The sequence below is a fragment of the Chenopodium album genome, chromosome 7 (genome assembly GCF_948465745.1).
Source record: "Chenopodium album chromosome 7, dcCheAlbu1.1, whole genome shotgun sequence".
Lineage (NCBI taxonomy): Eukaryota > Viridiplantae > Streptophyta > Magnoliopsida > Caryophyllales > Amaranthaceae > Chenopodium > Chenopodium album.
In genome coordinates, this window is record NC_137840.1 from 266,310 (window position 1) to 291,031 (window position 24,722).

A 24,722-nucleotide genomic window follows, 5' to 3' on the forward strand; every position below is an offset into this window, starting at 1 on the left:
TTCAAGATGAGGTTCCGTGATGTTGTTGTTTGTGGATTATATCGTTTTGATGGATAAAACTAAAGGTGGGGTCAATGCCATATTGGAGCAATGGAGGTAAAGGTTGAATTTAGAGGGTTTAAGCTGATTCGGAGTAAGACTGCATATTTGATATGCCGCTTTGGTACGAATTGGGGGATAAACGATGATGTAGTGAGTTTGGGCGAAAAGGATTTGACCATGAGTGAGTGTTTTAAATATATTGGGTCAATCATGTAAAAGAATGGTGACATTAATCAAAACGTAACCCAAGGAGTCGGGGTGGCTTAAATAGGGAGCGGCCACAGGATTGTTATCGAAGCATTCCTTTATAGTTAAAGGGAAATTCTATGCCATAAGACTATTGTTACTTAATGACACAGATTGTTGGGCTTCTAAGGAGCAAAGATTGAATATCTTAGGTCAATCGTGCAAAAGAATGGCGACATTAATCAAGACTTCTTTCACCCTAACCACCACATCATGAACACTTTCACTGGCACCCTTAACCCCATCCTCACGCCGGTAACCCACCCAGAAACTCTGGAAACCCCACCCAGCCGCAACGAAACCACCGTGCTGGACCGAAACCCCACCCAGACACACCGAAATCCACCGCGCCAAATCGAAACCCCTCTGGACCATGACGACTTTTAGCTACCTCGTCATGGTGCTCAGTCGTGCCTAACTTGGTCCTCTTCAGATCAACATATGAAAATCATCATATTAACATCAAAATTACATATATATATATAAATTTAAAAAAAAAAAAAAACTCAATTTTCATTTTTTTTGGGCTATTTTGTTCGATCACCACAAACAAAAAATATTCATGACTTGATCAAACATTTTCACATATTTTCAACCAATTCTACATAATTCAATTGTACAAAAGGGTGAGTGAGTGGTATCGAACAAAAAGGAAGAGAGAGAAAAAGCGTTAAAAACCAAGATACAGAGGCAACAAGTTTAGCACCTAAGCCGTTCAGGGATGGCGGAGTGGCATCGGTCCGCGGGGGCGAGGTAGGGGATGGTCGTTCAGGCAAGGGTGGCGCAGGGGCGAGGAATGTGGTGGTCGTTGGAAGGGACGGGGATGGGGATGTGTGGGGCGGGGGCGAGGTAGGGGATGGTAGTTCAGGCAAGGGTGGCGCAGGGGCGGGGAATGTGGTGGTCGTTGGAAGGGACAGGGGTGGGGATGTGTTTTTTTTTTTCTAATTTTTCAAAAAATTATTTTGGTCTTTTTTAGGTATTTTAAAAAATAAGACCTATTAGAAGGTGACACGTGGCAAGTCACCTTCTAAAACCGATTACGAAATAAAAATACCGGTCAAAGGCTTGTTTTGATAAAATAGTAGTAAAAGGTGGGTTTCCTGGTTATGCGAAGTTAGGCTCGTTTCGAGCAGATCGATGAAAGGTGGGATTATTCTTTTCAATTTTAATTATGTATTTACTTTAGACATGGACTGCTTGATAAGTTTTTTTGATTCAGGTTTTGGGAGAGGCTTACCAGGTATTGAGTGACCCAACACAACGCCAAGCTTATGATGCATACGGAAAGTCTGGAATTTCTGCGTTAGTCTCTTTACTCTTTCTTCATTTTGATGATTAGTTGCATTGCATTGTTCTTACTCTGCCTACGCCTTTTATTTTCATGCATGAATTTTTTAGCAGGTAATATTCTAAGGGAAGCTAATGATAATGGATTTGTTGGTTATTAATGTTCCTCCACATTTAAAAAAATTAACTAAAGATAGAAATAAAGAAAAGGAAAGGAAATAAAAGAAATAACAAAGCGGTATGTCTTTTTTTTTTAATCTTTATCAATTTTCTTCTCATTTTGTTTTTCAATCTTAAGTAATGGTATCAAAATCGCTTTAATTTTTTTAAGTATGCCTCTATTAACTTAAAGTCGCCGAATTGATTTCACTAATCTTCTAATTTATTGCTCTTCTTCTATGTGTTTTCTTAATAAATTGGTAAGGAAAAGTCTATTTTGGTCTATTTAAGCGAATTTTAGTAGCTTTTTTTTTGTAATAATTTTTTTAATATTATTATCATCTTTACCAAATTAATTGAAGTTTGTCGTTAATCATCAATGGTAGATGCAGTATAGCTTTAATAAATGAAAATTAGTGTCATTTGGGACATCTTTCAAAAAAAGATCGAGCATTATTACAACATAATTAATTACTAAGTTGAATTTGAAATTATACATTACCTCCATTTCAATTTATTTGCAATATTTACCATAAATGGATATTACAAATTATTTACCGCAAATGTTTTCTTTCCTTTTTTACTTGTCCTTTTTCTTCCTCTCTCTTCATCACATGTAACTTTATTTCTCTTTCCATTACCACTCATAAACAAATTTAACCTAGTCGGTGAATGTTGTAACCCCCCCGATTTACTAGCTAATAATAAATAAGAAATAAAGGAAAAATAGACAACCTTTAAATAAAATTGCGGAAGCATACACTTAAATCGGAGGTATTACCGCCACACTCAACAACCTGTCGAGTGTTAAGGCTTACAAAATCCCAATAATTACAACCCAATAAACTAGGTGAGCTATTTATACAATTTTATAAACTCATGACATCACACTAATCGAAACACTTGAGCTCCTTTAGCTACGACCACTTGATGAACCTGCTTAGAAAATCTTGACTCTCACCATTAAGGACAAATTCCAAAATAGATCGTCGCAAGGCCACCATAAGAAAAAGACATGGCCGCAAATACAAATAGCACAATAAAACAACACACACGTCAGCAAAAAGCTGAGTAATCACCACATATCAAAATATAGAGTATAATATAATAATTAACATTATTAGATCAATTAAACAATGTAGTTTGAAACTACATTACACATTGTACTCTGAAAATAACCTTTGTCAAACTCAACCTCGAATAATACTACGAACCTTTACTCAACTCATAACCAATAAGTGTGCCATGCTCGTTGTTCTATACCTAGCCTTGGACATGGGTAATTCGAATAAAACCAACAAGTATAAAAACTTGAATACTCCCAATAACTAGAAAACACCTTGAACCATACCACATACGGGTCAATTCCCACTGTAGGGGACCATAGAAAAATAAATATTAAAGATTGTACCTCATTCTTAACTCATGATCATTATCTCATTACCAACATGCCAAGGACTAAGGTCTATAACGTCGAGCCTCAAACCAATAACAAAATAATAATCTCAACCTTTTGATCTCATACATCAATCAAATAACCATTCACAATTTAATTTATAATATCTCAATATTGGCACATGATCCCAGATAATATAATAATTCGAACTCGATTCAATCGTAGTACATCTCAACTCTTATAGGGCAATCATACTAGTTACCCAAATGTAATTAAATCTCAACCCAAAAATAATACTCTGCACTAACAACCCTAAAACCTCGATAAAACAATACTCCCTATAAAAACAACATTAAAAACCCTAGAAAAATAACACAATCAATCAATACCATAAAAATAATACGTCAATTAGAATCATATAATACCACACACTAATCATATACGTATAAATCATGATCATATATAATTCACAAATTATAAAATTTACACATAACAATACGGAGTACAATTAATACTAACAATTTATAAACAAACAAGTCAAAAAAATTAATTAAGGTAGTGTGATTACATATGCTAGTAATACAAACATCTCCAAATAGGTTCGTGTGATTACCGATCTAATAGTAGGACGCAATATTGCAATTGCACATGACATGATTACTCCAAACATTCTACTGCTCAATCACCAATTCACCCGCGCATGACTCAAAATTTTTGGAATAAAGGTAATTAGTTGACCAATTGATGATCATGAATCTAAAAAAATTAATAGCACATATGGCTGCTACTATAATCCCCATGAACAGAATGGAGTTAAGAGAAAGCTATGAATTTATATCAAAATGGCTGTAAAAGTTTATTTATCAAAAACTTGGGCTAAAGTAGTTTATATATGCTTAAAAATAGAGAGTCCTATTTAAAATAAAATAGGGTTTTAAACCTTTTCGAACTTTAAAATAAAAAATATGAGATTAGGAAAGTTATTTAATAAATAAAAAAAACTATTGTTTAATAAAATATATTATATAAAATCATAAAATATTCGGGTATTACAATCTACCCTCCTTAAAATAGAAAATTTTAGGGTATAACAGTCACATTGTTGCAAATAATTTAAACAATGGTTGTATTTTCAAGGAAAAATTGTCAGGAACTACATGCTTAATAGCGGTATTTGGAAACAACTACCCACTAAAAAACTTTATCAAAAAAACTACCCTCTAAATTTAAAAAGTTAGAGTAGCACTACCCATTTGTATTTTCCGGCGAGAAAGTCCGCCGTGTAGGGCCCACTTTTTCAATTTTTCTTCTGAATATTCCTAATTTAAGAAGTAAAAACAAGTAGGGTATACAATTCATAGGTAATTCTTCTCTTTTAATCCATTAATTATGAATTTTGATGTTAGGGTGTAACGATTAGAAAAATTAGGGTTCTTAGAAATTGGGGATAATTTGAAATTGGTTGAATTTGTTGCTTTTAATTCAAATTGGTTATCTTAGGGTTACGAATTAGAGTCCAATTTGTCATTGCATCGTGTCTTTTCAAAGAAAAATTGAAAAAGTGGGCCCATGGGCCGGACATTCTCGCCGGAAAATGCAAATGGGTAGTGCTACTCCAACTTTTTAAATTTAGAGGGTAGTTTTTTTGATAAAAATTTTTAGTGGGTTGTTGTTTCCAAATACCCCTATTAAGCAGCATGTAGTTCCTGACAAATTTTCCTATTTTGAATTCTCATGTTTCCCAAACAAAGAATTAGAATTGAATTCCATTATTTCAATTCTGAAACTTCTATTCAACTAAAAGAATTGTATGTTATTTTGAATTGTTTGTGACCAAGGAACATAATTTCCATTTTTGCAAATTCACATTTTATCTTTTTTTTTTTTAACAAATAAATATACTTTCTTAACTTAGAAGTGCAGGTTTTACATCATTTATTTTAAACCTCATTTATTTTAAATCATTGAATATATTACAATGTTGTCAAGATACACTACGCAATTTTATATATATATATATATATATATATATATATATATATATATATATATATATATATATATATATATATATATATATATATATATATATATATGTAGGGGGAGGCTCTCGTGAGAATTTTTCTTATATGAGAATTTTCCTTATGTGAGAATACTTTTTATGTTCTAAATTTTTACTCATATGTTCTAAATTTTAAATCTGATGTTCTAAACTTTTTCCCTGGTGTTCTAAATTAAAATCAGATGTTCTAAATTAATACTCACATGTTCTAAACCATAAATTAGTTAAGTTAGGGTTCGTTTGGCATTGCTGTGGTTTTCTGTTTTTTGGTTTTTTGTTTTTTAAAAGTATAGGATATATGTCCCATAATGAATAAAAAATTATTTAAACATATTAAAATTATAATAATTTTGAAAACTGACAACAGAAAAGTGGAAACACCTTTTTCTTGTTTCTTGTTTTTGGTTTTTAGTTTTCAAAAAAACAAGAAACTGAAAACCAAAAATGATGCCAAACAAGCTCTTAGATGTTATAAATTTCGAATGACTTATTCCGAAATTTTAACTTATATGTTCTAAATTTTAAAACGTGCATGTGTTTTAAGATTTTTAGTTATATATTCTAAATTCGAAAGCATATGTTCCAATTTTTACTCACATGTTCTATATTTTAAATTATATGTTCAATATTTTTACTCCCATTTTCTATATTTTATACCAAGTGTTCTAAATTTTTTATTCACATGTTCTAAATTTTAAATAAGATGTTCTAAATTTAAATCATATGTTCTAAATTTCATAAAGCAAATTTTTTAAATTTTTACTCACATGTTCTAATTCTTGAATTAGATGTTCTATATTATTACTCACATACTTGTTCAAAATTATTAGTCATATGTTCTAAATTATTATTCATATGTTCTAAATTTAAATTTTAGTCGCATGTTCTAAATTTTTACTCGTATGTTCTAAATTTTTACTCACGTGTTCTAAATTGTAGATCAGTTCTCATATAAGTATGAATTCTCACATATGAACCTATTCTCACCAGATCCCTCCCCTATATATATATATATATTACGTGTAAAACATATTATTTATCAAATTATGGAACTTTGCCAAGGCATTGGTTAGCTTTAACGGTCGTATAAGGAATTTATAACGTGTAACGCATGTTGTTTTAGGCTCATTGTCCTCTTTGATTCTAACTTGACAATAAACAAAGTCTAGCTTTATGAAATAAGTAGGCCCTTAACAGCCTATTAAGCAAATTGTCCGTCTTTGGAATTAAGTACTTTTTTTTCACCTTGATGTTGTTTATTGGACTTCTTTGTAACCACCTTCTTTTAAATAAATTTGTAGCACGATAGGAACCCTTAGATTTCTTAATGTAACTAGAATCCGACAACACTTTCAATTGTTTGAGAAGTTTAACTTGTGGCTCCATATGCCTTGTACGAAGTTCTAATTTAATAGCATGGTCCACCTTGCGTAATCGTGGTAACAAAGCCCTCAAACTCCTTAAATAGAACATCAATGTCTTATTGGCCACTTAAAAATTTCATCCTTCTTTTCATTTCGATTAGCGCACCACATATCACACCCTTTTTTACTAGCATAAGCATACTATTAGTCGTAAAAGTTTTTGACAAAGTAATAATCACTAAGCAACGGTTGTGGTGCTATTCGGGAAGAATATTTGAGGCAATATGTGCTGCTTCGCAATAGAATTTGCTTTGCTACTACCCCCGTTTCGTATTATATGCAACTGTGTGGTATTATTTGTGAGATATAAAATATTCTAAAGTTGCAAATAATGTGAAACGGATATTAGATACAACACAATTTTGCTATAACCTCTATAAATGCTTGGAAATGAGTCCCTTTGAGCTATGAATGGGTTGGAAAGGAAAGCTATGACGGTGGATGAGGTCGTAAAGCAAAGTGTGGATGTGGGCTGTCTTGCCGCACATCGCTTGCAACAAACTTATGGGGGAGATGTGAGACAATATTGAAAAGGCATCTTATCGAATGATAATGTATGTTGACAAGGGAAGACGTCCCTTGAAATTTAGCATTAGGGACAAATTATTGTTGTACTAAATTCGGATTAAAATTAACACCAAGATGTGCAGCCATTTTACTCCTAAATATTTTGTTCTTTTGAGATTCTAAACAAAGGGTGCGGTAGTTTATTGATTGAATTTTGCGAAAAGACTAAAGGTGCATCTGATTTTTAAAATCACGTCATGAGTAGCCACTGGGTATGGTTATGAGACTAACTGAGTACAATTGGCAACCTTTGGGTCCAAAGGATGGACAAAAGGACCCATTATTAATGTTACCGCATTAAATTGCTTTTGCATGGATAGTTGGGGATTTTTTTATTTTTTTTTTATTTTTGAGACGGATTGTATAACCTCTGTGTTGTTCCGATATGGTTTTAAAAAGTAAATTTGAAGTGTTGTGTAATTCCATGGATAATCTCACACACCCACTTTCTTTACTAACTTAAAGGCACTCATTCTCGTCGCTGAGCTTTTGTGGAGGTTATAACAAAACTGACTTGTATCCAATAGATCAAAAGTCAATTCTTCTACCAAGCAGTCATATAAGCCTCAAATATTTTTGTGCCTTTGTGTGGATGATATGCCAAGTTAAAGTTCAATTCAAATCCCAAGATGCTATAAAGAGCAACCAAAAACATGTTAAACAAATGAGTGAATTTGGTCTCTTGATCTCTACAATGATGTCCTTACGTAGCCCAAAATACCTAATCATTTTACCTATAAAGAGTTTTGCTTGCTTCCTCTGTAGTAGGGGTGTAGTAAGGGTGTTCAGATTCGGTTAACAATGATGTCCTTACGTAGTCCAAAATATTTGATCATGTTACCTATAAATAGTTTTTCTTGCTTCTCGGGTCCGGTCATAAGGTACCTAGAATACTTTATAATCATTTCTATTAATCTATGTAAAAATATAGTAAATTCAGTAACTTATTTTTTTACTAAGCTCTATAAACACTAGCATATTTGATTGGAGTCCTTGCCAAACTTTTAATGAAAAATTGTTCGGAATAATACCACCTTTGGGCGTCCGCTAAAAATAATCCCACCTTTAGGTTATATTTATATAATCCGACCTTTATACCCAATCCGCTCAAAATGGTCCCAAGTGACCTATAACCATTAAGATAAGAATTAATATTGAAAGTGGAATTAAAAGCCCAACTTCCCAAAGTTTGCTTGGTGATATAATTAACCCTAGCATTTAATGCTAACTCTGTTTTTGTTTATTTGCAACAAAGGAGTATTTTGTGTGAGACATAATAAATTTATATGTTTCAAATAAAAATAAATGGAGCTAGTATTAGAATTAACCAGGGAAATTAAAAAGTCATATTTGTGTATGACTAGTGTTTGACAACTAGCATTAAATTAAAATTTTAAAACCTACAATCACTATATTATGTAATTCTTCCGCATAGTTGCTTAACTTGTCTCCTCCATCTTCATGAGCAAATTGTTGGTGCCAGGGTTGTTGTAGGCAAAGTTGTTGTTGTTGTGTTTTTTTTTTTTTTTTTTTTTTTTTTTTTTTTTTTTTGCGATAAAATGTTGCTAGCAAAGTAAATTGGAATAGTTTTATAATAAATCGTTATTCCCTTTATTGTATGCTGCGTTAGAATAGGTAATTTCGTATATATGTAGTAAGTTATATTTCCTTCGATTCTATTTAGATGACCCATACCTGAGGGCATGCTTTTTAGGGAAGAGGAGAGAGAATGTCTATTGGGTACATTTAAACCCTTGTTTATTAATAAAGTACATTAATTAAGTAATTAAACCAACAAAAGAAACAACCCATTATACCACTCGCCACACCCACCACCAGTCCACCACCGACACCAATCACAATTTCGCACTGCAAACCACCACCCGTCCACCACCGACACCAATTCCTCAACTCTGCAAACAACCTCCTCGTCCCACCAATTAACCACCACCCACTGTGCTCATTTCACGACATCTAACCAGTCGCAACCTACCACTTTCATTCAAACCACCACCATCCTTGTCTAACCATAAAAATGGGCTTGAATGGTTGAAAGAAGAAAGAAAATTAAGAAATCAAACTTCCACCATGTGCAAATTTCAGATCTGATTTCCTTTTACACTTGAATTGTTGACAGTGAAAGTGGTAAGAGAGAGAAATTAGAGTTGTGGGGTGAAGGCAGCCTATTTATGGTGGTTGTTCGGTGGGTAAAGTGATCGTTTAACAAGGAGGAATATGATTTTCATGGAACAATTGGAGGTTTGATTGGGAGTGTTGGTCGGTGGTCTATGGATCTATTGGTTGAGGAGAGAGAAAGTAGAATTGAGATTGAAGATAGTGATGGTGGTGGACCTGGTGGTTGGGTGGATGGGGTGGTCATTTGGCGAGGAAATGGTGGTTCGGTGGTGGTTTCGAGGTTTAGGGTGGTTGTTTTGGTGGTGGTTAAGTAAGGTAGGGCCTAGGGGGTGGCTCGATGGTGGTTCAGTGAGGTTGGTGGTGGCTAGGTGGTGGTTTGGTAGGGTGGTGGTGGCTTGGTAAGATGACATATGATTTATGGTTATTGGGATGGTGGTTTAGAGTTGGCTAGATTATATAGAGAATACTTCATTAGGATGGGGAAATTGTTGGTGATTATTAAATAAAGACTTTCCATATATGTTATAGGTCAAGTATTGTGACAATTCCTTTTTAGGAATGTTAAATCATCTAAATAAAAACAGAGAAAGTATCATTTACATGGAGACTATCCGGTTGAAAGTATAATTCATGTTAAGAAGTTTGGACTGGACTCTGTCTGGTCCGATTTGCGGTCTCTAGGTATTATGTTTTCAGTCTCTAGTTTGGAATTAGGAAATTTGGGAATAAAATCCATTTAAAGTTGACTAGGGCTGTTCATTACCGAGTACCCGGATGACTAATTTTTTGAAATAAACTATTGTGCACTTTAGGGTTTGGGTTAGAACCATGCTGAATAATCTGTTATGATACTCATCCTACATATAGGTTAAAAATGGGTACCTGTAAATTGATTATAATAGCTTTTATAGAAAGAAGGGGAAGGTGGATTATTGTTCTTTGGAGATCATACTTTGCTATTATTTGTTTATTATGGTTGGATAGGGAAGATGAACCATTCTGGTTGGAAAGTAATTCTGTGATCTAATATTCTTTGTTGCTTATATGGTGGTTTCTCTGGGGAAAGTCTGAAAGTCTGTCACTGTGTCCAACAAGATTAACGTTTGGTCTTATCACTTTTTTCTATTTGAAACTGAAATATGCTTTGTCTAATTGTCTCTTGATAATTTTTGTTTTTTCTTAATCATAAAACTCTGTTTATTTAATATAATATTTATTCTCAACTCTAGTGAAGGAATTATAGATCCCGCAGCAATCTTTGCTATGCTTTTTGGAAGTGAGCTTTTTGAAGAATACATAGGCCAGCCTGCCATGGCATCGATGGCTTCAATGGACTTCTTCACCGATGGAGAAGAGTTGGATACTAGAAAGCTCCAAGAAAGGATGAAGGTATCATTCACATTCTGTGTAATCTATGCTTTCTATGTGTATGTTCTGTGTTTTTGTTTAAGTACGTTGATGTGCTGAATTTTTTTTTTTTTTTTTTTTTTTTTTTAAAAAAAAAAAAAAAAAAAAAAAAAAAAAAAAAAAAAAAAAAAAAACTAGATATCATGTGTAACACATCTTGTTAATTTCCTTTGCTTTCAATAGACTAGAATTTCTTTAAATGGCAAAAATGTTGTTATAGTTGAAACATGAGGGGGGTTGGAGCAAAATATTTTACTTAGTACGATTATTTAAGTTGACTTGTAAAATGTATGCTATGTGATTGCCTTTGATTATCACGATTTTGAATTTGTTGAGGATATCAATTCGTCAGGATGTCACTATGTAATTAGTGTCTTATGAACTGAAATATATATACTACCTCCATTTCATATTATTTGCAACGATTAGACATTTTTCCTCTCAGCTTTATGTCAAATCGTTGCAAACAATATGTAACGGAGATAGTATATATATTAAAATTATTCTATTACTATTTATTTGAATGATTTGGAACCCTTTAGGCACGAAGTTTTTAAGATGGAAAGGTCAAAACAACCATAATGAGTTGGAAAGGTTCGGTTGATGGATATGATGGAGATAAGGGTGTAATCAATAAGGTCTACAATTATGCTTTGTTAAAAGAAGAATATTGTTTTTGTACTTTCGTGCTTTTAAAATGTAAAATTAAAAGGTCTTTGTTTGACGTGTTATGTTAGTGTCAATATTTAACATGCCCTTGGGTTGTTTTTCAAAACCGAACTTCGTGTGGGAGCTAATCTCCTTAGAATCCACTTTTTAAGAAATAAATGCCTTTAAAATTCAATTATGCTCCCTAAACTTTATTTCATTTTAAGTATAACCATAACCATAAAAATGTTTTTTTTTTAGTGAAGACAATGAACATTTACTACTCTCTTCTAAAGTACTTATATGTTTCGTAATAATCACCATAGGGAGACACAAAGTTTTAGGAAAATTATAGGGTGAAGACTAAGAAGGAATTTAATAATATAAAGAGTAGTTAGTGGGGATATCTTAAAAGAAAATTGGAAATAAATAATTTCACCTTTACTAGACCAAAAACAGTCCCACGTTCAATTTATTCCTAAACAATCTCATCTTTGACCCTTATTTTCTTTTAACAGGCTAAATGACTTACAACCTGTTAAACATGTAAATTTTTTTCTCCTGAAGTCCCAATCCTCTCACCTCCCCCACCCACTTCTATGGCCAACACCATAACCATAACCCCTAAATTGCCGCCAACAACACCACCAACATGGGCCGAACACCCCAATAACACCACCACCCACCCACCCCTTCCTTTTCCCCTCCTGCTTCTATGACAGGTTTCCTCCGTCCAATCAAATGCATCTCTGACAACAACAAAATCCCACAAACCTACAAATCTCAATTGAAAAGATAAATTAAGGAAAAGAGCAAAAATAAGAGATTTAAAGGAGCAACCACATTTTTTTGGGGTTGAATATGGTGAATGGTGAACAAATCCATAGATCAAATATACAAAGCATTAAAAAAGGAAAATAAGAAGAAAATGTTAGAGAACAAAGCAAAATTGTAATGGGGTGGTGGGTTATGGTGGGGTGGTGGTTATGGGGAGTTGGTGATTGTTATTGGTGGTGATTATGGTAGTTGTGATAGGGTTGAGACGGTGGATGGGTTGGCGGTGATAGGTGTGTAGGTGGGGGTGGGGCTGCTGGGAAATTGGAAGACGGGGGTGTGGATGGGCTAAGCTAAGGCTGCCGAGAAGGGAAAGACATGGGTGTTGGTGGGTGGGGCTAACGGGGAAGGTGAGGGCGTGACTGGCAGGGAAGGAGTGGAGTTGGCTGCCAGGATGGGTTGGGACTTTGCGGGATAAATATTTTTTTTTTTGAATTTTTAATAAAATAGACCAATTAGACATTGACATGTGGCAAGCTACCTAAGAAAATCGGTTACCAACCGGTCAAGGTTCATTAAAAGAAGGAAAAATTAGAAATAATAATCCCAACTTTCATCAATTTTGCTAGAATAATCCCAACTTTTGATTTATTCTGGAATAATCCGAACTTTGGGGGTCATTCTTTTTCTTCAATCCCTAACCGGTCAACCAAAGTCAATGACCTATAATATCAGGTCACTTGACACGTGTCAAGTCCTAATTGGTAAAAAAAAAATTTAAAAAAAAGAAAAAAAAGAAAAGAAAAACCCAGCCAGCTGCACCGTTCCACCCTAACCTCCACCACCACAGAAAGTTCGCCGCCTCGCCATTGCCGGACAGCCGCCGTTCTTTCCTCGGTGGACTGCGTTCTTCCCTTGCCGTTTTCCCCCTTCCTCGAAATCCCCTGCAACCCCCCCACGCAACCACCAAAGCAAGGCCTTTCCCACTTCCGAAAAACCCCAATTACTCTTCCCCCCACCCCGAAAACCTTCGATGGCGGGGAAGGGGTATTTGGTGGTTTTCGGGAGTGGGCAAGGTGGTTTAGAGGGGTTTTCGAGTGGAGTTGGTGGTTTAGAGTGGTTTTCGAGTGGGGTTGGTGGTTTAGAGGGATGTTTCGAGAGTGGAGCTGGTTGTTTTCGGGAGTGGGGCTAGTGGTTTTGGGCCGTTTGGCCGGTGGCGTGGGAGTTTTGGGGAGGGGGATGGTGGTCGGACCAGCGACTCTAGTGGGGGGGGGGGGGGAAGACGGCTAACCGACGAGGGAGGTGGTTAGGCCGGCGGGTTGCCGGTTTTTTAGGGTGGTTGGGGTTTTGGTTGGGTGGTTTTTTCTTTTTTAATTTTGGTTTTTTTTGTTTTTATATTTTTAAACCAATTAATTTTTGACACGTGTCATTTTAACAAAAAAAAAAAAAAAACCATTCAACCGGTAACCGGTATGTGGGATTGAAGAAAAAGAAGATCCCCTAAAGTTCGGATTATTCCAGTATTAACGAAAGTTGGGATTATTCTACATAAATTAGACTAAGTTGGGATTATTTTTTCTAATTTTTCCGTAAAAGAAAATGGGTGTTCATAGGTGGATTGTTCTGGAATAAATTGAAGGTAGGATTGTTTTTGGGAGATTGAGCAAAGATGGAATTATTCTTTTCATTTTTCATTTTTTTAATTGTTACTTGGTTAGATAAAAAAAAAATTGTGTCAGTGGGGTTGGTAAGAGAGAGAAATAATAAAATAAAAATAGTCGTTGGTCCTTTCAAATAAAAAGTGTTGCGATTATTATGAAACGGATGGAAAGGAAAATATTGCGATTATTACGGAGAGCATTTCTTTTAAATACCTTTAATGATTTTCAAAGACTAATTCTTTATACTTCCTTTTTCTTTTTAGTTATTGCAACATTTGATTTTTACACTATTGATACAAGTGTCGACCATCATTTGTAATTTTTAATTTAGGAAAGATATAATCATGTGGGGCTTTGCAAAACAATAATTAGAGATATTAGTGGTCAAAGATGTGCATTGACAATCGTAAAGATCCATATGTTGTACTTATTAAAAATAGGGGAAGCATACAATTTGTAAGAATTGTTAATAGGTCAAATTCAGATTGGATTTTGTCCGATTTTGAGTTGAGTAATAGTAACTCTGATACGACTTGGGTGAGGTTGGGTCCTCTCACATTGGACATCTAGCCCATGTCCCATTTCTCACTTTGATCAAAATCGTTTGATTTTTTTCTTGTTTTTTTTTTTTTTTTTTTTTTTTTTTTTTTGATTTTTTTCCTCAAATTGTGTTATATTTTGAAAAAAATGTTCTTTATTTTACAACTCTAGCCAAGCTTCATAATTCAAGCGAGAAACTTTTATTGATCGTTAATTTGTTCTATATTATCAAGCTAGAAATTTTAAGAGAAAAGAATTTCTGGAGTGTTATTTAAATCATCTGCATACACTTATTATTTGTTGGAATTGAGTTGGAGTATGCACGATTTAAATTGCAACTTGAGTCGGATCTTGTAAATAGATACGACATTTAACTTTTTGTATATTGGATTCGGATAAGATTTTCTTTTTCATTAAATTGGGTTGCAGTAGGATAGGGCCTCATTCTGGCTGAAGTTCCATCGCAATTATAGTTGTACTTACATCTTTGTTAGAACATATATTAATGATATAGCCTCTGATGTAGTTAGGCGATCGTGCTTTGATTGTGATTGCCATATTGTTTTTAGCATTGTTGATCGATATTTGTAGCGGGTTTGTTTATGTTACCAGTTTAGTTTAAAATATTTTTCAATTTGTCCACAAATTGTGATTATAATAGGTAATTCAAAAGGAAAGGGAAGAGAAACTTGCAGAAAAATTAAAAGATCGACTCAACCAATATGTGAATGGAAGTAAAGAGAATTTTAAGAGTAATGCTGAAGCTGAAGTCTCTAGACTTTCTAGTGCAGGTACTATTTCTTGATTGTCTTCTCTTCAAATTTACAGGTGGTGATATGACAGGATATTGCTAGAATTAGGTATGAAAACAGAGAATGATTCAAGCAATCAAGAGAAGTATTTAGCTACCCAGATATTTTGTATTGCAATTCCAGAAAAGATTACAACACAAATGCCCTCTTTCGAGAGGAAGGCTCTCTCCCAAACAACTCAACAATATTTTCTCGATACCTTCCCCCCAATCCCTTAACCATATTTATAATCAGAAATTAGCCTAACAAACTCAATTATTACAGCTAACACAGGGAATCAAAATAACAAACTATATTCTGAATTACTCTTCTGCCCTCAAGCATAACTAACTCTGTCCAGCTCAGCTTCCCACATCAACAGCACTATTATTCCTGGCCCTTCTCCTAGCATAAGTAAAACGGACCTCAGGCCTAGGATTATCTTTTGCAGATATTAATGCTTACAGAAAGAAGGCTTCACACCCGCTTATAAACATCTGCTTAGCCTTTAATTTCCTTTATATGTGTGGGTTATTGTCAAGGCAAGATTTGAAGGCCTATGGCCCTGTTACGGATCTGACGTTTTCTGTTTCACACGCACAAATAACCTACTGTTTTGAGTGTTCTTAACACTTTCTCTTGTTTGTCCTTTTCTGGAAGTTTTGTACACTTTCACGTTATTCCATTGATCCATTTTTTGTCCTTAGATTCATTTACCACATCAATCACTCTTATCTTCAATGACGCATCTGCATAAACAATTTTTTTATGTACTAGTAAAGTGAAAACCAGGGATATTGGTTTTGGGAAAGTTCATTAACCAGCATGCCCCCTATGATCAAATTGTTTCTCACACAATTTTTTTTCCCCATCTTTTGAAATTAGGCTTCAATGTTTCATGGGTTGGTATCTAGTATATAAATGTCATTAAGAGTTTTAAAACTATGTGCGCTTTAATTACCTAGTCTCTTAGTTTTTCTCTCTCTTTAATATATATATATATTTTTCCTCTCTCTTACTACTCCATCCAACATGCCCCCTATGATCAAATTGTTTCTCACACAATTTTTTTTCCCCATCTTTTGAAATTAGTCTTCAATGTTTCATGGGTTGGTATCTAGTATATAAATGTCATTGAGAGTTTTAAAACTATGTGCGCTTTAATTACCTAGTCTCTTAGTTTTTCTCTCTTTTTTTTTCCTCTCTTACTACTCCATCCGTAAGTGCTCACTTTTTATTTCGGGTGATCCAAAATGTTGTTCTCATTTAGTATCTTTCCATTTTAGAATAGTATGAAATTACCAAAACACCCCCATTTTTCTTTGTCTTTATTACTTGAAATACCCATACTACCCTAATTTTTCGCTAACACTTTGTGCCTTTGTCTACGTGGGCATTCCCTAGCCTAATGCGGCCCTCTGCTTTTATGCCGTAAGCATGATGCTTGCTATTTTTCGACGAAGAAGCGAATGATTGGCCCTTGCCCTTATCCTTGTCCTTCTTCTCGAACTGATTGTTGCTGCTACTGCTTCGATCAGTGGGTTTCGCTCCCCCGCCTTTTCCCTTGTGTCCACCACCTTCACCATCCTTCTTCGAATCCTTGAACTCGAGCAAGAACTCGGCGACGGCGATGGCTCAGCAAGCGTCTGCACCTTTTGCTGAGCCTATCCCGAGCTTTCAAGCGAGCTCAAATTTCTGCTCGGCTCATTTAGTACACTATATGTTCACGAACGGTTCGTGAACAACTCGTTTATTTAACGAGCCTTTCATGAACTAACTTAATAATAATCGAGCTTCTCCAATAAATGAGCTTTGTACTTTTGATATTTGAAATTTTCAAAATTAGCATAATAATTAAATCTTAATTATAAATTTAATAACTAAATTAACAATTGTAAATAAATAAATAATTCATGAACATAAATAAACGAGTAGTTTATGAATATAAATAAACGAGTTGCTCATGAACTTATATGAACGAGCATATCTATGTTCGTGTTCAAGCTCATTTATTAAACGAGCTTTAAAATTTGTTCAAGCTCGGCTCATTTATTAAATAAACGTACATGAACGAGCTTTAACCAAGCCCGAACATGAGTAGTTTATTGATCGGCTTGGTTCATTTACACCCTTAAAAATAAAGTTCTATAGGGAGAAGGTGCTTATTGACCCCATGGGCATCTCTCTTGGCAAGATTGTTGCCTACTAGACATTATGAAGGGTGTGGGACTTAAGTCGTAACAAGCAGTTCTCTACATTTAGGGCTTTGATTTAGGGTTTTTGGCGGGCTTTGGCCATTTGATGGAGTTTGGAGGTTTGTGGGCCTAATAGAGGTTGTTACATGCTTTGAGTTTATTTGAAGCCTATTTAGGCTAGGGTTGAAAGGTGTGTAGTCATTTTTTTTGTTAATTTCAGATTCATACCAAATCAATTGAATTTTATTTTTCAATGATTTCTGTATTTTTTAGTTGTCTACACCTTAAAAAAATGTATACACAGTGTGCCTTTCCATAATGTTACCAACTTTCTAAACTGATAGGGGTGTAAATTCAGTGTCAAGTTTGAATCCAAGTCTAGTCCAATTCAGTACAAAATGAAATTCGGTTTTGAAATATATTTCTTTAAAGTGTAGCTCCCATTGGACGTCACTTCCAATAACTAAAAACCAGACAAATTTAGTCAAAATAATTATAACAGATTCGTGATACATGTGAAGTTTTGTGCAACTAAAGTCTTAACATTTACTTCTCTTAACTAACCACTATATAAAATATTGAATTGTAATTATTATTTTTTTTTAAATCTTTCTAATTCAAACTTTGACTTTTTTCTGCAGCATATGGTGTTGATATGTTAAACACAATTGGTTATATATACTCAAGACAGGCAGCTAAAGAGCTTGGAAAAAAGGCAATATACCTTGGTGTACCTTTTGTTGCTGAATGGTTCAGGAACAAAGGTCATGTTATAAAATCTCAAGTAACAGCGGCAACAGGTAAGTAAAAAATGGCCTTGTTTCTACTTGCTATATTATGTTTATTGAAATCTGATTTGGATCTTATGATCCAAAAACACGTCACCGAAAGTTTGTAGGATCTTACAATCGTACTTAGCTATGTAGCATAAAAACAGATACGGGTTTAAAAACGGGTACAGGAACGAAATGTGGCAAAATCCAAAATTCCAAAAAACGGGTACGACATGGATAGATATGCCAAAAAAATCAACAAAATATAAATCTATAAAAAGTTTTTTTTTTAATAATCACAAAACTCAAAACATAACAACATTAAGATTAAAATTACATCTAGATAAAAAAAAAGAAAATAAGAAGAAAAAAAAGCAGAAACCTACAATAGGAATGGAAATAGGGAAAAAATAAAACCCACATAATCACACCAATGAATAAAAAAGATGTAAATAAAATAACTTAAATGCAGAAAAAATCTAACAAAACAAAAGAACAGAGAGCGAGAGAAAGAAGGTGGTTGCTTAGTCGGTGGTCAGCCTACAACAGCATGTCACGTGCTGACTCTTTCCCTAAGTCCTTTGCACGCGTCCTACTAGAATTACCCCTGCAACTCTAGTTAAGGATCCCCAAAGTACCTTAGCTATGCTAAGTACGATGCTCAAAGTTAAGTGAGTGATACTAGAAAATGGCTAAGTAAGCAAGCAAGAGTGAACAAGAGAGAATGCTTTAAGAATGCTTTGTATTGCTTGAGAGAACTTTACAAATGTGTGGATGGATGTACAAATGAGGGGAAACTGCCTATTTATAGTGCTCCCTAAAGCCTAGATGCTTCTTATCTAGAAATTTCTAACCTCCTCAATTGGAGGGTCCTAGAACAAGGTTATTCTAGAGAGTTCTACACTAATCCAATCTACATCTCTCTATGTACATGGTCTTAGAATAATCTAGACTACTCTAGTGTACAAAGAATATACAAGATTGTCCTGGAAGATTTTAGAAGCTTTCGGAAGGCTTACGAACCTTATAGTGCAATCTGGAACGTTGTGGGGGCCCATCTCCAATATCCGTCTCGGCCATTATCTTCATTGGGCCTAAAAACGGTGGACCCCCAAGTTTCAGCCTGATTGGGCTTCATTTGGGCTCCTAAATGGCCCATATTGTGTTACTGTCATTTAGGTGTTCACTAGGAAAACAACACCATATCAAAATAAAGCTCTTTAGGGGAGTGATGCTTCCTAGCACCCATGGGCAACTCCCTTGGCCCGATGTGTTGCCTAGTGCCCAAGTAACATTGTTTGCTGGGTGGGTGTGGGACTTGAGTCGTGACATGCTCTCCCATCCAAGTCTTAACGACCTTGTTAAGACCGTCCCTCGAAGTCGGTGATCTTGCCCTTGAACTGCCATAGGTTTTCCTCTTTCTCCCGTGATGCTTCGCTATCCGGAAGACCCTTCCAACAGACAAGATACTCATTGTAGCTTGGTACGTCCCGTCTTCTTATGGCCTTTTTTGCCTCAATCACCTCGACATCCTGATCAAAAGATGTCACAACTGCCGCGGGCGCCCGTTGTGACTCGCCCCTTAGGATCCTCCTCGTCGCCATGGTAGGGCTTAGGTAAGCTTACATGGAACACCGGGTGTATTTTTAGTTTGGGCGGCAACTCAAGCTTGTATCTCACCTTGCCGACCTTCCTTACGACTGGGAATGATCCCTCGTACATCTGCACAAGGCCTTTGTGCACCTTGCGGAAGACCTTGTATTGATGGGTTAGTAATTTTACGATAACCAAGTCACCAACTTGGAACTCTAGGGGCCTTATGTGCTTGTCGGCCCATTTCTTCATCTTCTTTTCTGCATTGTCCAAGTAGGCCCTTGAGAAGTTGAGTTATCAAGCTGTTCATGCCACCCTCTAGCAAGCATATGCAACGGGGCTACTTCCTGTGTAGTGTACACGTGCGCCCACTAACTTCCTTCCCAAAGGCTGCTAGTCAAGGCTAACCCTAAGTACTGCTTCTAGCAAGTATGGCAACGAAAGCTAAGTAAGTGAGAAGTAGTAAGAACACAAGAGAGTAAGTTAAAGAACTTTGTATTGCTTGAGAGTGAGTGTTTACAAAATGCTTGGATACATTGCAAAATGAGAGGAAGGTCCTATTTATAGGCCTCCCAAGTAACTAGAATGTTCTACTCTAGATCCTTTTAACCTCCTCAAATGAAGGGTCCTAGAAGCTTGCTTTTCTAGAGCCTTCTATACAATCTGAGTTCCTACTCATATGTACATAATTCCGGAGTGTTCTACACTACTCTAAAGTTTACAAGTATGTACAAGAGCAACCTAGAAACTTCTAGAAGCTTCCGGACGTATCCCGAGACTCCTAGCGCATTCTAGAATGTTCCGAACTTCTCCTTGAAAATCTGGCTGCACCATCGTGTTCCTTGGGTCCAAAAACAGTGGACCACCAAGTTTGGGCTCATTTGGGTTTCATTTGGTCTCCCAAATGACTTATTATTGTGTTACTGTCAATACGGTGTTCACTAGTATTTCAGCAAGGGTGCTAAATAAAGCTCTTTAGGGGGAAGGTGCTTACCAGCACCCATGGGCATCTCCCTTGGCCCAAGTTGCTACCTACTGCCCATACGACCGCATTGACGCTATCAAGGGTGTGGGACATGAGTCGTGACATGACGCTCAACGCACATTGGTGCTCTTAGAAGACACTTATTATTGGCCACATATGCGTGATGATGTGGAGGCTTATGTACTGACTTATCTTATGTTAGCAAGATAAGATCGAGCAACGCGTGTCGGCAAGTAACCCTTGCCTATCCTTGGGAGAGCGTCTCCAAGGACTTTATCTCAGCTCAGCTCTGCCCAAGTCTGAAGGGTGCGGTTCTATCATGGTGGCAGTGGACCGCTTCTCAAACGATGGGACTTTCATACCAGCACCAAAGAATTGTACTGCTGGCAAGTCGCCAAGCTCTTTTTCAAGCATATCATGAAATATTGGGGCTTGCCAAAAAGCATTATTAGTGATCGAGATCCAAGGTTCACGACCAAGTTTTGGACGGAGCTATTCAAACTCCTTGAGTCTGGACTACACTTCTCTACAAGCTTTCACCCTGAGGGGCAAACGGAGAGGGTGAATGCCTTGCTAGAGCTCTATAGGCACTTTCCAACAAGATTGGGCTAAGTTGATGGACATTGCCCAATTCAAGAGTCCATTCGATTTAGTCATGGGGCCAACCCTCGACTCCACAAGGAGTTGCATCACGCTACACGGGAAGTAGCCTCGCTGCATATAATTTTGCTAGAGGGTGGCATGAACAGCTTGATATCTCAACTTCTTAAGGGCCTACTTGGACAATGTAGAAAAGAAAATGAAGAAATGGGCCGACAAGCACAAAGTTGGTGACTTGGTTATGGTAAAATAGCTATCCCTTCAATACAAGGTCTTCCGCAAGGTGCACAAAAGCCGCCTTGTGCAGAAGTACGAGGGACCATTCCCGGTCGTAAGGAAGGTCGGGAAGGTGAGGTACAAGCTTGAGTTGCCATCCAAGCTAAAAATACACCCGGTGTTCCATGTAAGCTTACTTATGCCCTACCATGGCGACGAGGAGGATCCTTCGGGGGGCGAGTCACAACGGGCGCCCGCGACAGTTGTGACATCTTTTGATCATAAGAAGACGGGACGTACCAAACTACAATGGGTATCTTGTTCGTTAGAAGGGTCTTCCGGACAGCGAAGCATCATGGGAGAAAGAGGAAAACCTATGGGAAGATCACCGAGTTCGAGGGACGCTTTTGACGAGGTCGTCAAGACTTGGGTGGGGGAGCATGTCACGACTCAAGTCCCACACCCACCCAGCAAACAATTTTACTTGGGGACTAGGCAACACATCGGGCCAAGGGAGTTGCTCATGGGTGCTAGGAAGCATCACTCCCCTAAAGAGCTTTATTTTGATATGGTGTTGTTTTCCTAGTGAACACCTAAATGACAGTAACACAATATGGGCCATTTGGGAGCCCAAATGAAGCCCAAATAGGCTGAAACTTGGGGGTCCACCGTTTTTAGGCCCAATGAAGATAATGGTCGAGACGGATATTGGAGATGGGCCCCCACAACGTTCCAGATTGCACTACAAGGTTCGTGAGCCTTCCGAAAGCTTCTAGAATCTTCTAGGGCAATCTTGTATATTCTTTGTACACTAGAGTAGTCTAGATTATTCTAGGACTATGTACAAGAGAGATGTAGATTGGATTAGTGTAGAATTCTCTAGAATGACCTTGTTCTAGAACCCTCCAATTGAGGAGGTTAGAACTTTCTAGATAAGAAGCATCTAGGCCTTAGGGAGCACTGTAAATAGGCTGCTTCCCCTCATTTGTACATCCATCCACACATTTGTAAAGTTCTCTCAAGCAATACAAAGCATTCTTAAAGAATTCTCTCTTGTTCACTTTTGCTTGCTTACTTAGCCATTTTTTAGTTTCACTCACTTAACTTTGAGCATCATACTTAGCATAGCTAAGGTACTTTGGAGATCCTTGACTAGAGTTGCAGGGGTAATTCTAGTAGGACGCATGCAAAGGACTTAGGGAAAGAGTCAGCACGTGACATGCTGTTGTAGGCTAACCAACGACTAAGCAACCACCGACTAAGCAATTTAAACATCATTACTTTTCCCAAATTTACATAACTAACCAATAGGTTAGCTTCACCCAGCCCCTAGCAAGGAAGACTACTCACAACTCATCTTAAATAACATGTAAACAAGGGTTAGGGTTCTAACTATTTCAATAATCGGGGAAAAGTGATTAACTAATAAATAAAATATCATCCAACAATAAATTATCAAGATCTAAAAAGATTCAAGTGACATGCAAGTACAAAATGAAATCAGAAGTTAAATAGATGAAGGTGGAAGAAATTACTAATTGAAGCTTCAAATGTTGAGTACAATGTGTCAAATTTTGAGAATAATCCTTGAAACTCACTATTACAATGATTCTTTTGAGGAAAATTAAACCAAATTATCAAAATAGATTGTTTCAAACTAAGAGGAGATGCTAAAAACTATGCTACTGTTGTTTGTCTCCAAATGAACTAAAGGGGAAGTATTTATACTCCCCAAATTACACAGGTTAATCCGTCAAAATAAAACGGATTTCCAGCTAGATGAGGCGCGCCTGCGCTAAGAGCGTCCGCTCCGAACAGCTACGCGCCCGCTCCTACTTGCCTCGGAAGAAGTCAGAATTCAAATAATTGGGGAGGAACATATGGCAGATTCAAGATTCTTGGGGAGGAACGCTCGTTCCAAGGAGGGTGCACGCCCGCTCCTCCCTGCTTCACTTTAAGGCAGAATGTATTAAAGCAGCTAGGAGCGCCCGCTCCAGCTAGGGTGCACGCCCGCTCCTCACAGGTTTGGACTTGGGCAGAAAGTTGTAATTTCGATGGAGCGCCCGCTCCTCGAGAGGTGCACGCCTGCTCTACCGCCTTGAACTCCATTCTGAGTTTTGATTGCTTGTCAAAGTGAGTCATAACACCTGGAAATCATGGACAAACACATACAAAGAGGGGGAAAAGCTGAGGCACAACATTTATATACAAAACGGGTTAGACAGAGGGGAAAAGATTGCAAAATAGGGTTTAAATCAACACAATAAGTAATCAAATAAACCACGTATCAAATCCCCCCAAGCTAGTCAAATGCTTGTCCTCAAACAATTCACATTGCCCAAAAACAAAAGAAAAGATCAATTTGCTCAAAGAAAAGCACATGCATAGATACAAGAATCCTTAAGCAATAAAACTCGAGCATGAGGTATATGCCTATTTTAAATGGGTGTAAGCTCGCAGATTAATTCTATTTGAAATATGAATTAGGTTTTATTTTAAATTTCTTTCAAAATCGAATTTCAGCACTTTAATATTTTATAAGAATTTCAAATTTTGAGAAAACAAATTTTAGCTGTGCGAAATATTTGATGGGTAAGTACATCTTCGAGATGGGATTATACTCTTTCCTAAGATTTTAGGTAAGTATTCCATTCGAATCGGGCTTCGATAACGGGGTTATACTCATTCCCAAATTTTTAGGTAAGTATTACATTCGAAGGTGGGAATCTGTAATGGGGTTATATTCATTCCCAAATTTTTGGGTAAGTACTTTATTTATACTCATTTCTAGATCTTTGGATAGTTATTCCATTTGAAGCTTACTTTGGTAATGGGGTTATACTCATTCCCACATTTTTTGGTAAGTACTCCATTCAAAGTTGGGCTTCGGCAATGGGGTTATTCGCATTCCCAAATTTTTGTGCAAGTATTTCATTCGAACGTTCGCCACCAATATGGTCATACCCATTCTAGTGTAGGGTAATTTTACCCTTAAATTTTACCCTTTTGAGTCAGGAACATAGTCTTAAGGCTTTCCAATAACTCGACGTTTTTCTCTATGGGATCTAATGATAGAGGGAGAGTGGGTAAATTTGTGAGGAATGGTGGTAGGATAAGAGGGTAATTGTTTACGGATTGAATGAGGTTCCTATCCCGGCGGCTCGGGGGGTGTGGCAGTGACAGGAAGAGGGCCGTTGAGATTTTTCATGAGGGAGGTAGG

General features: G+C 36.4%; 1 protein-coding gene across 3 annotated transcripts in view; it reads left to right on the forward strand.

Moving 5' to 3' along the window:
- Positions 1-24,722, forward strand: part of LOC145638739 (chaperone protein dnaJ 10-like) — a 38,153-nt gene that overhangs the window by 2,325 nt on the left and 11,106 nt on the right. For all 3 annotated transcript variants that reach the window (XM_081689741.1, XM_081689740.1, XM_081689739.1), the window contains exons 3-6: positions 1,508-1,590; positions 10,549-10,708; positions 15,011-15,140; positions 17,977-18,135. In XM_081689741.1, the coding sequence (XP_081545867.1) occupies positions 1,508-1,590; positions 10,549-10,708; positions 15,011-15,140; positions 17,977-18,135 (532 nt within the window). The remainder of the gene's footprint in view (positions 1-1,507; positions 1,591-10,548; positions 10,709-15,010; positions 15,141-17,976; positions 18,136-24,722) is intronic.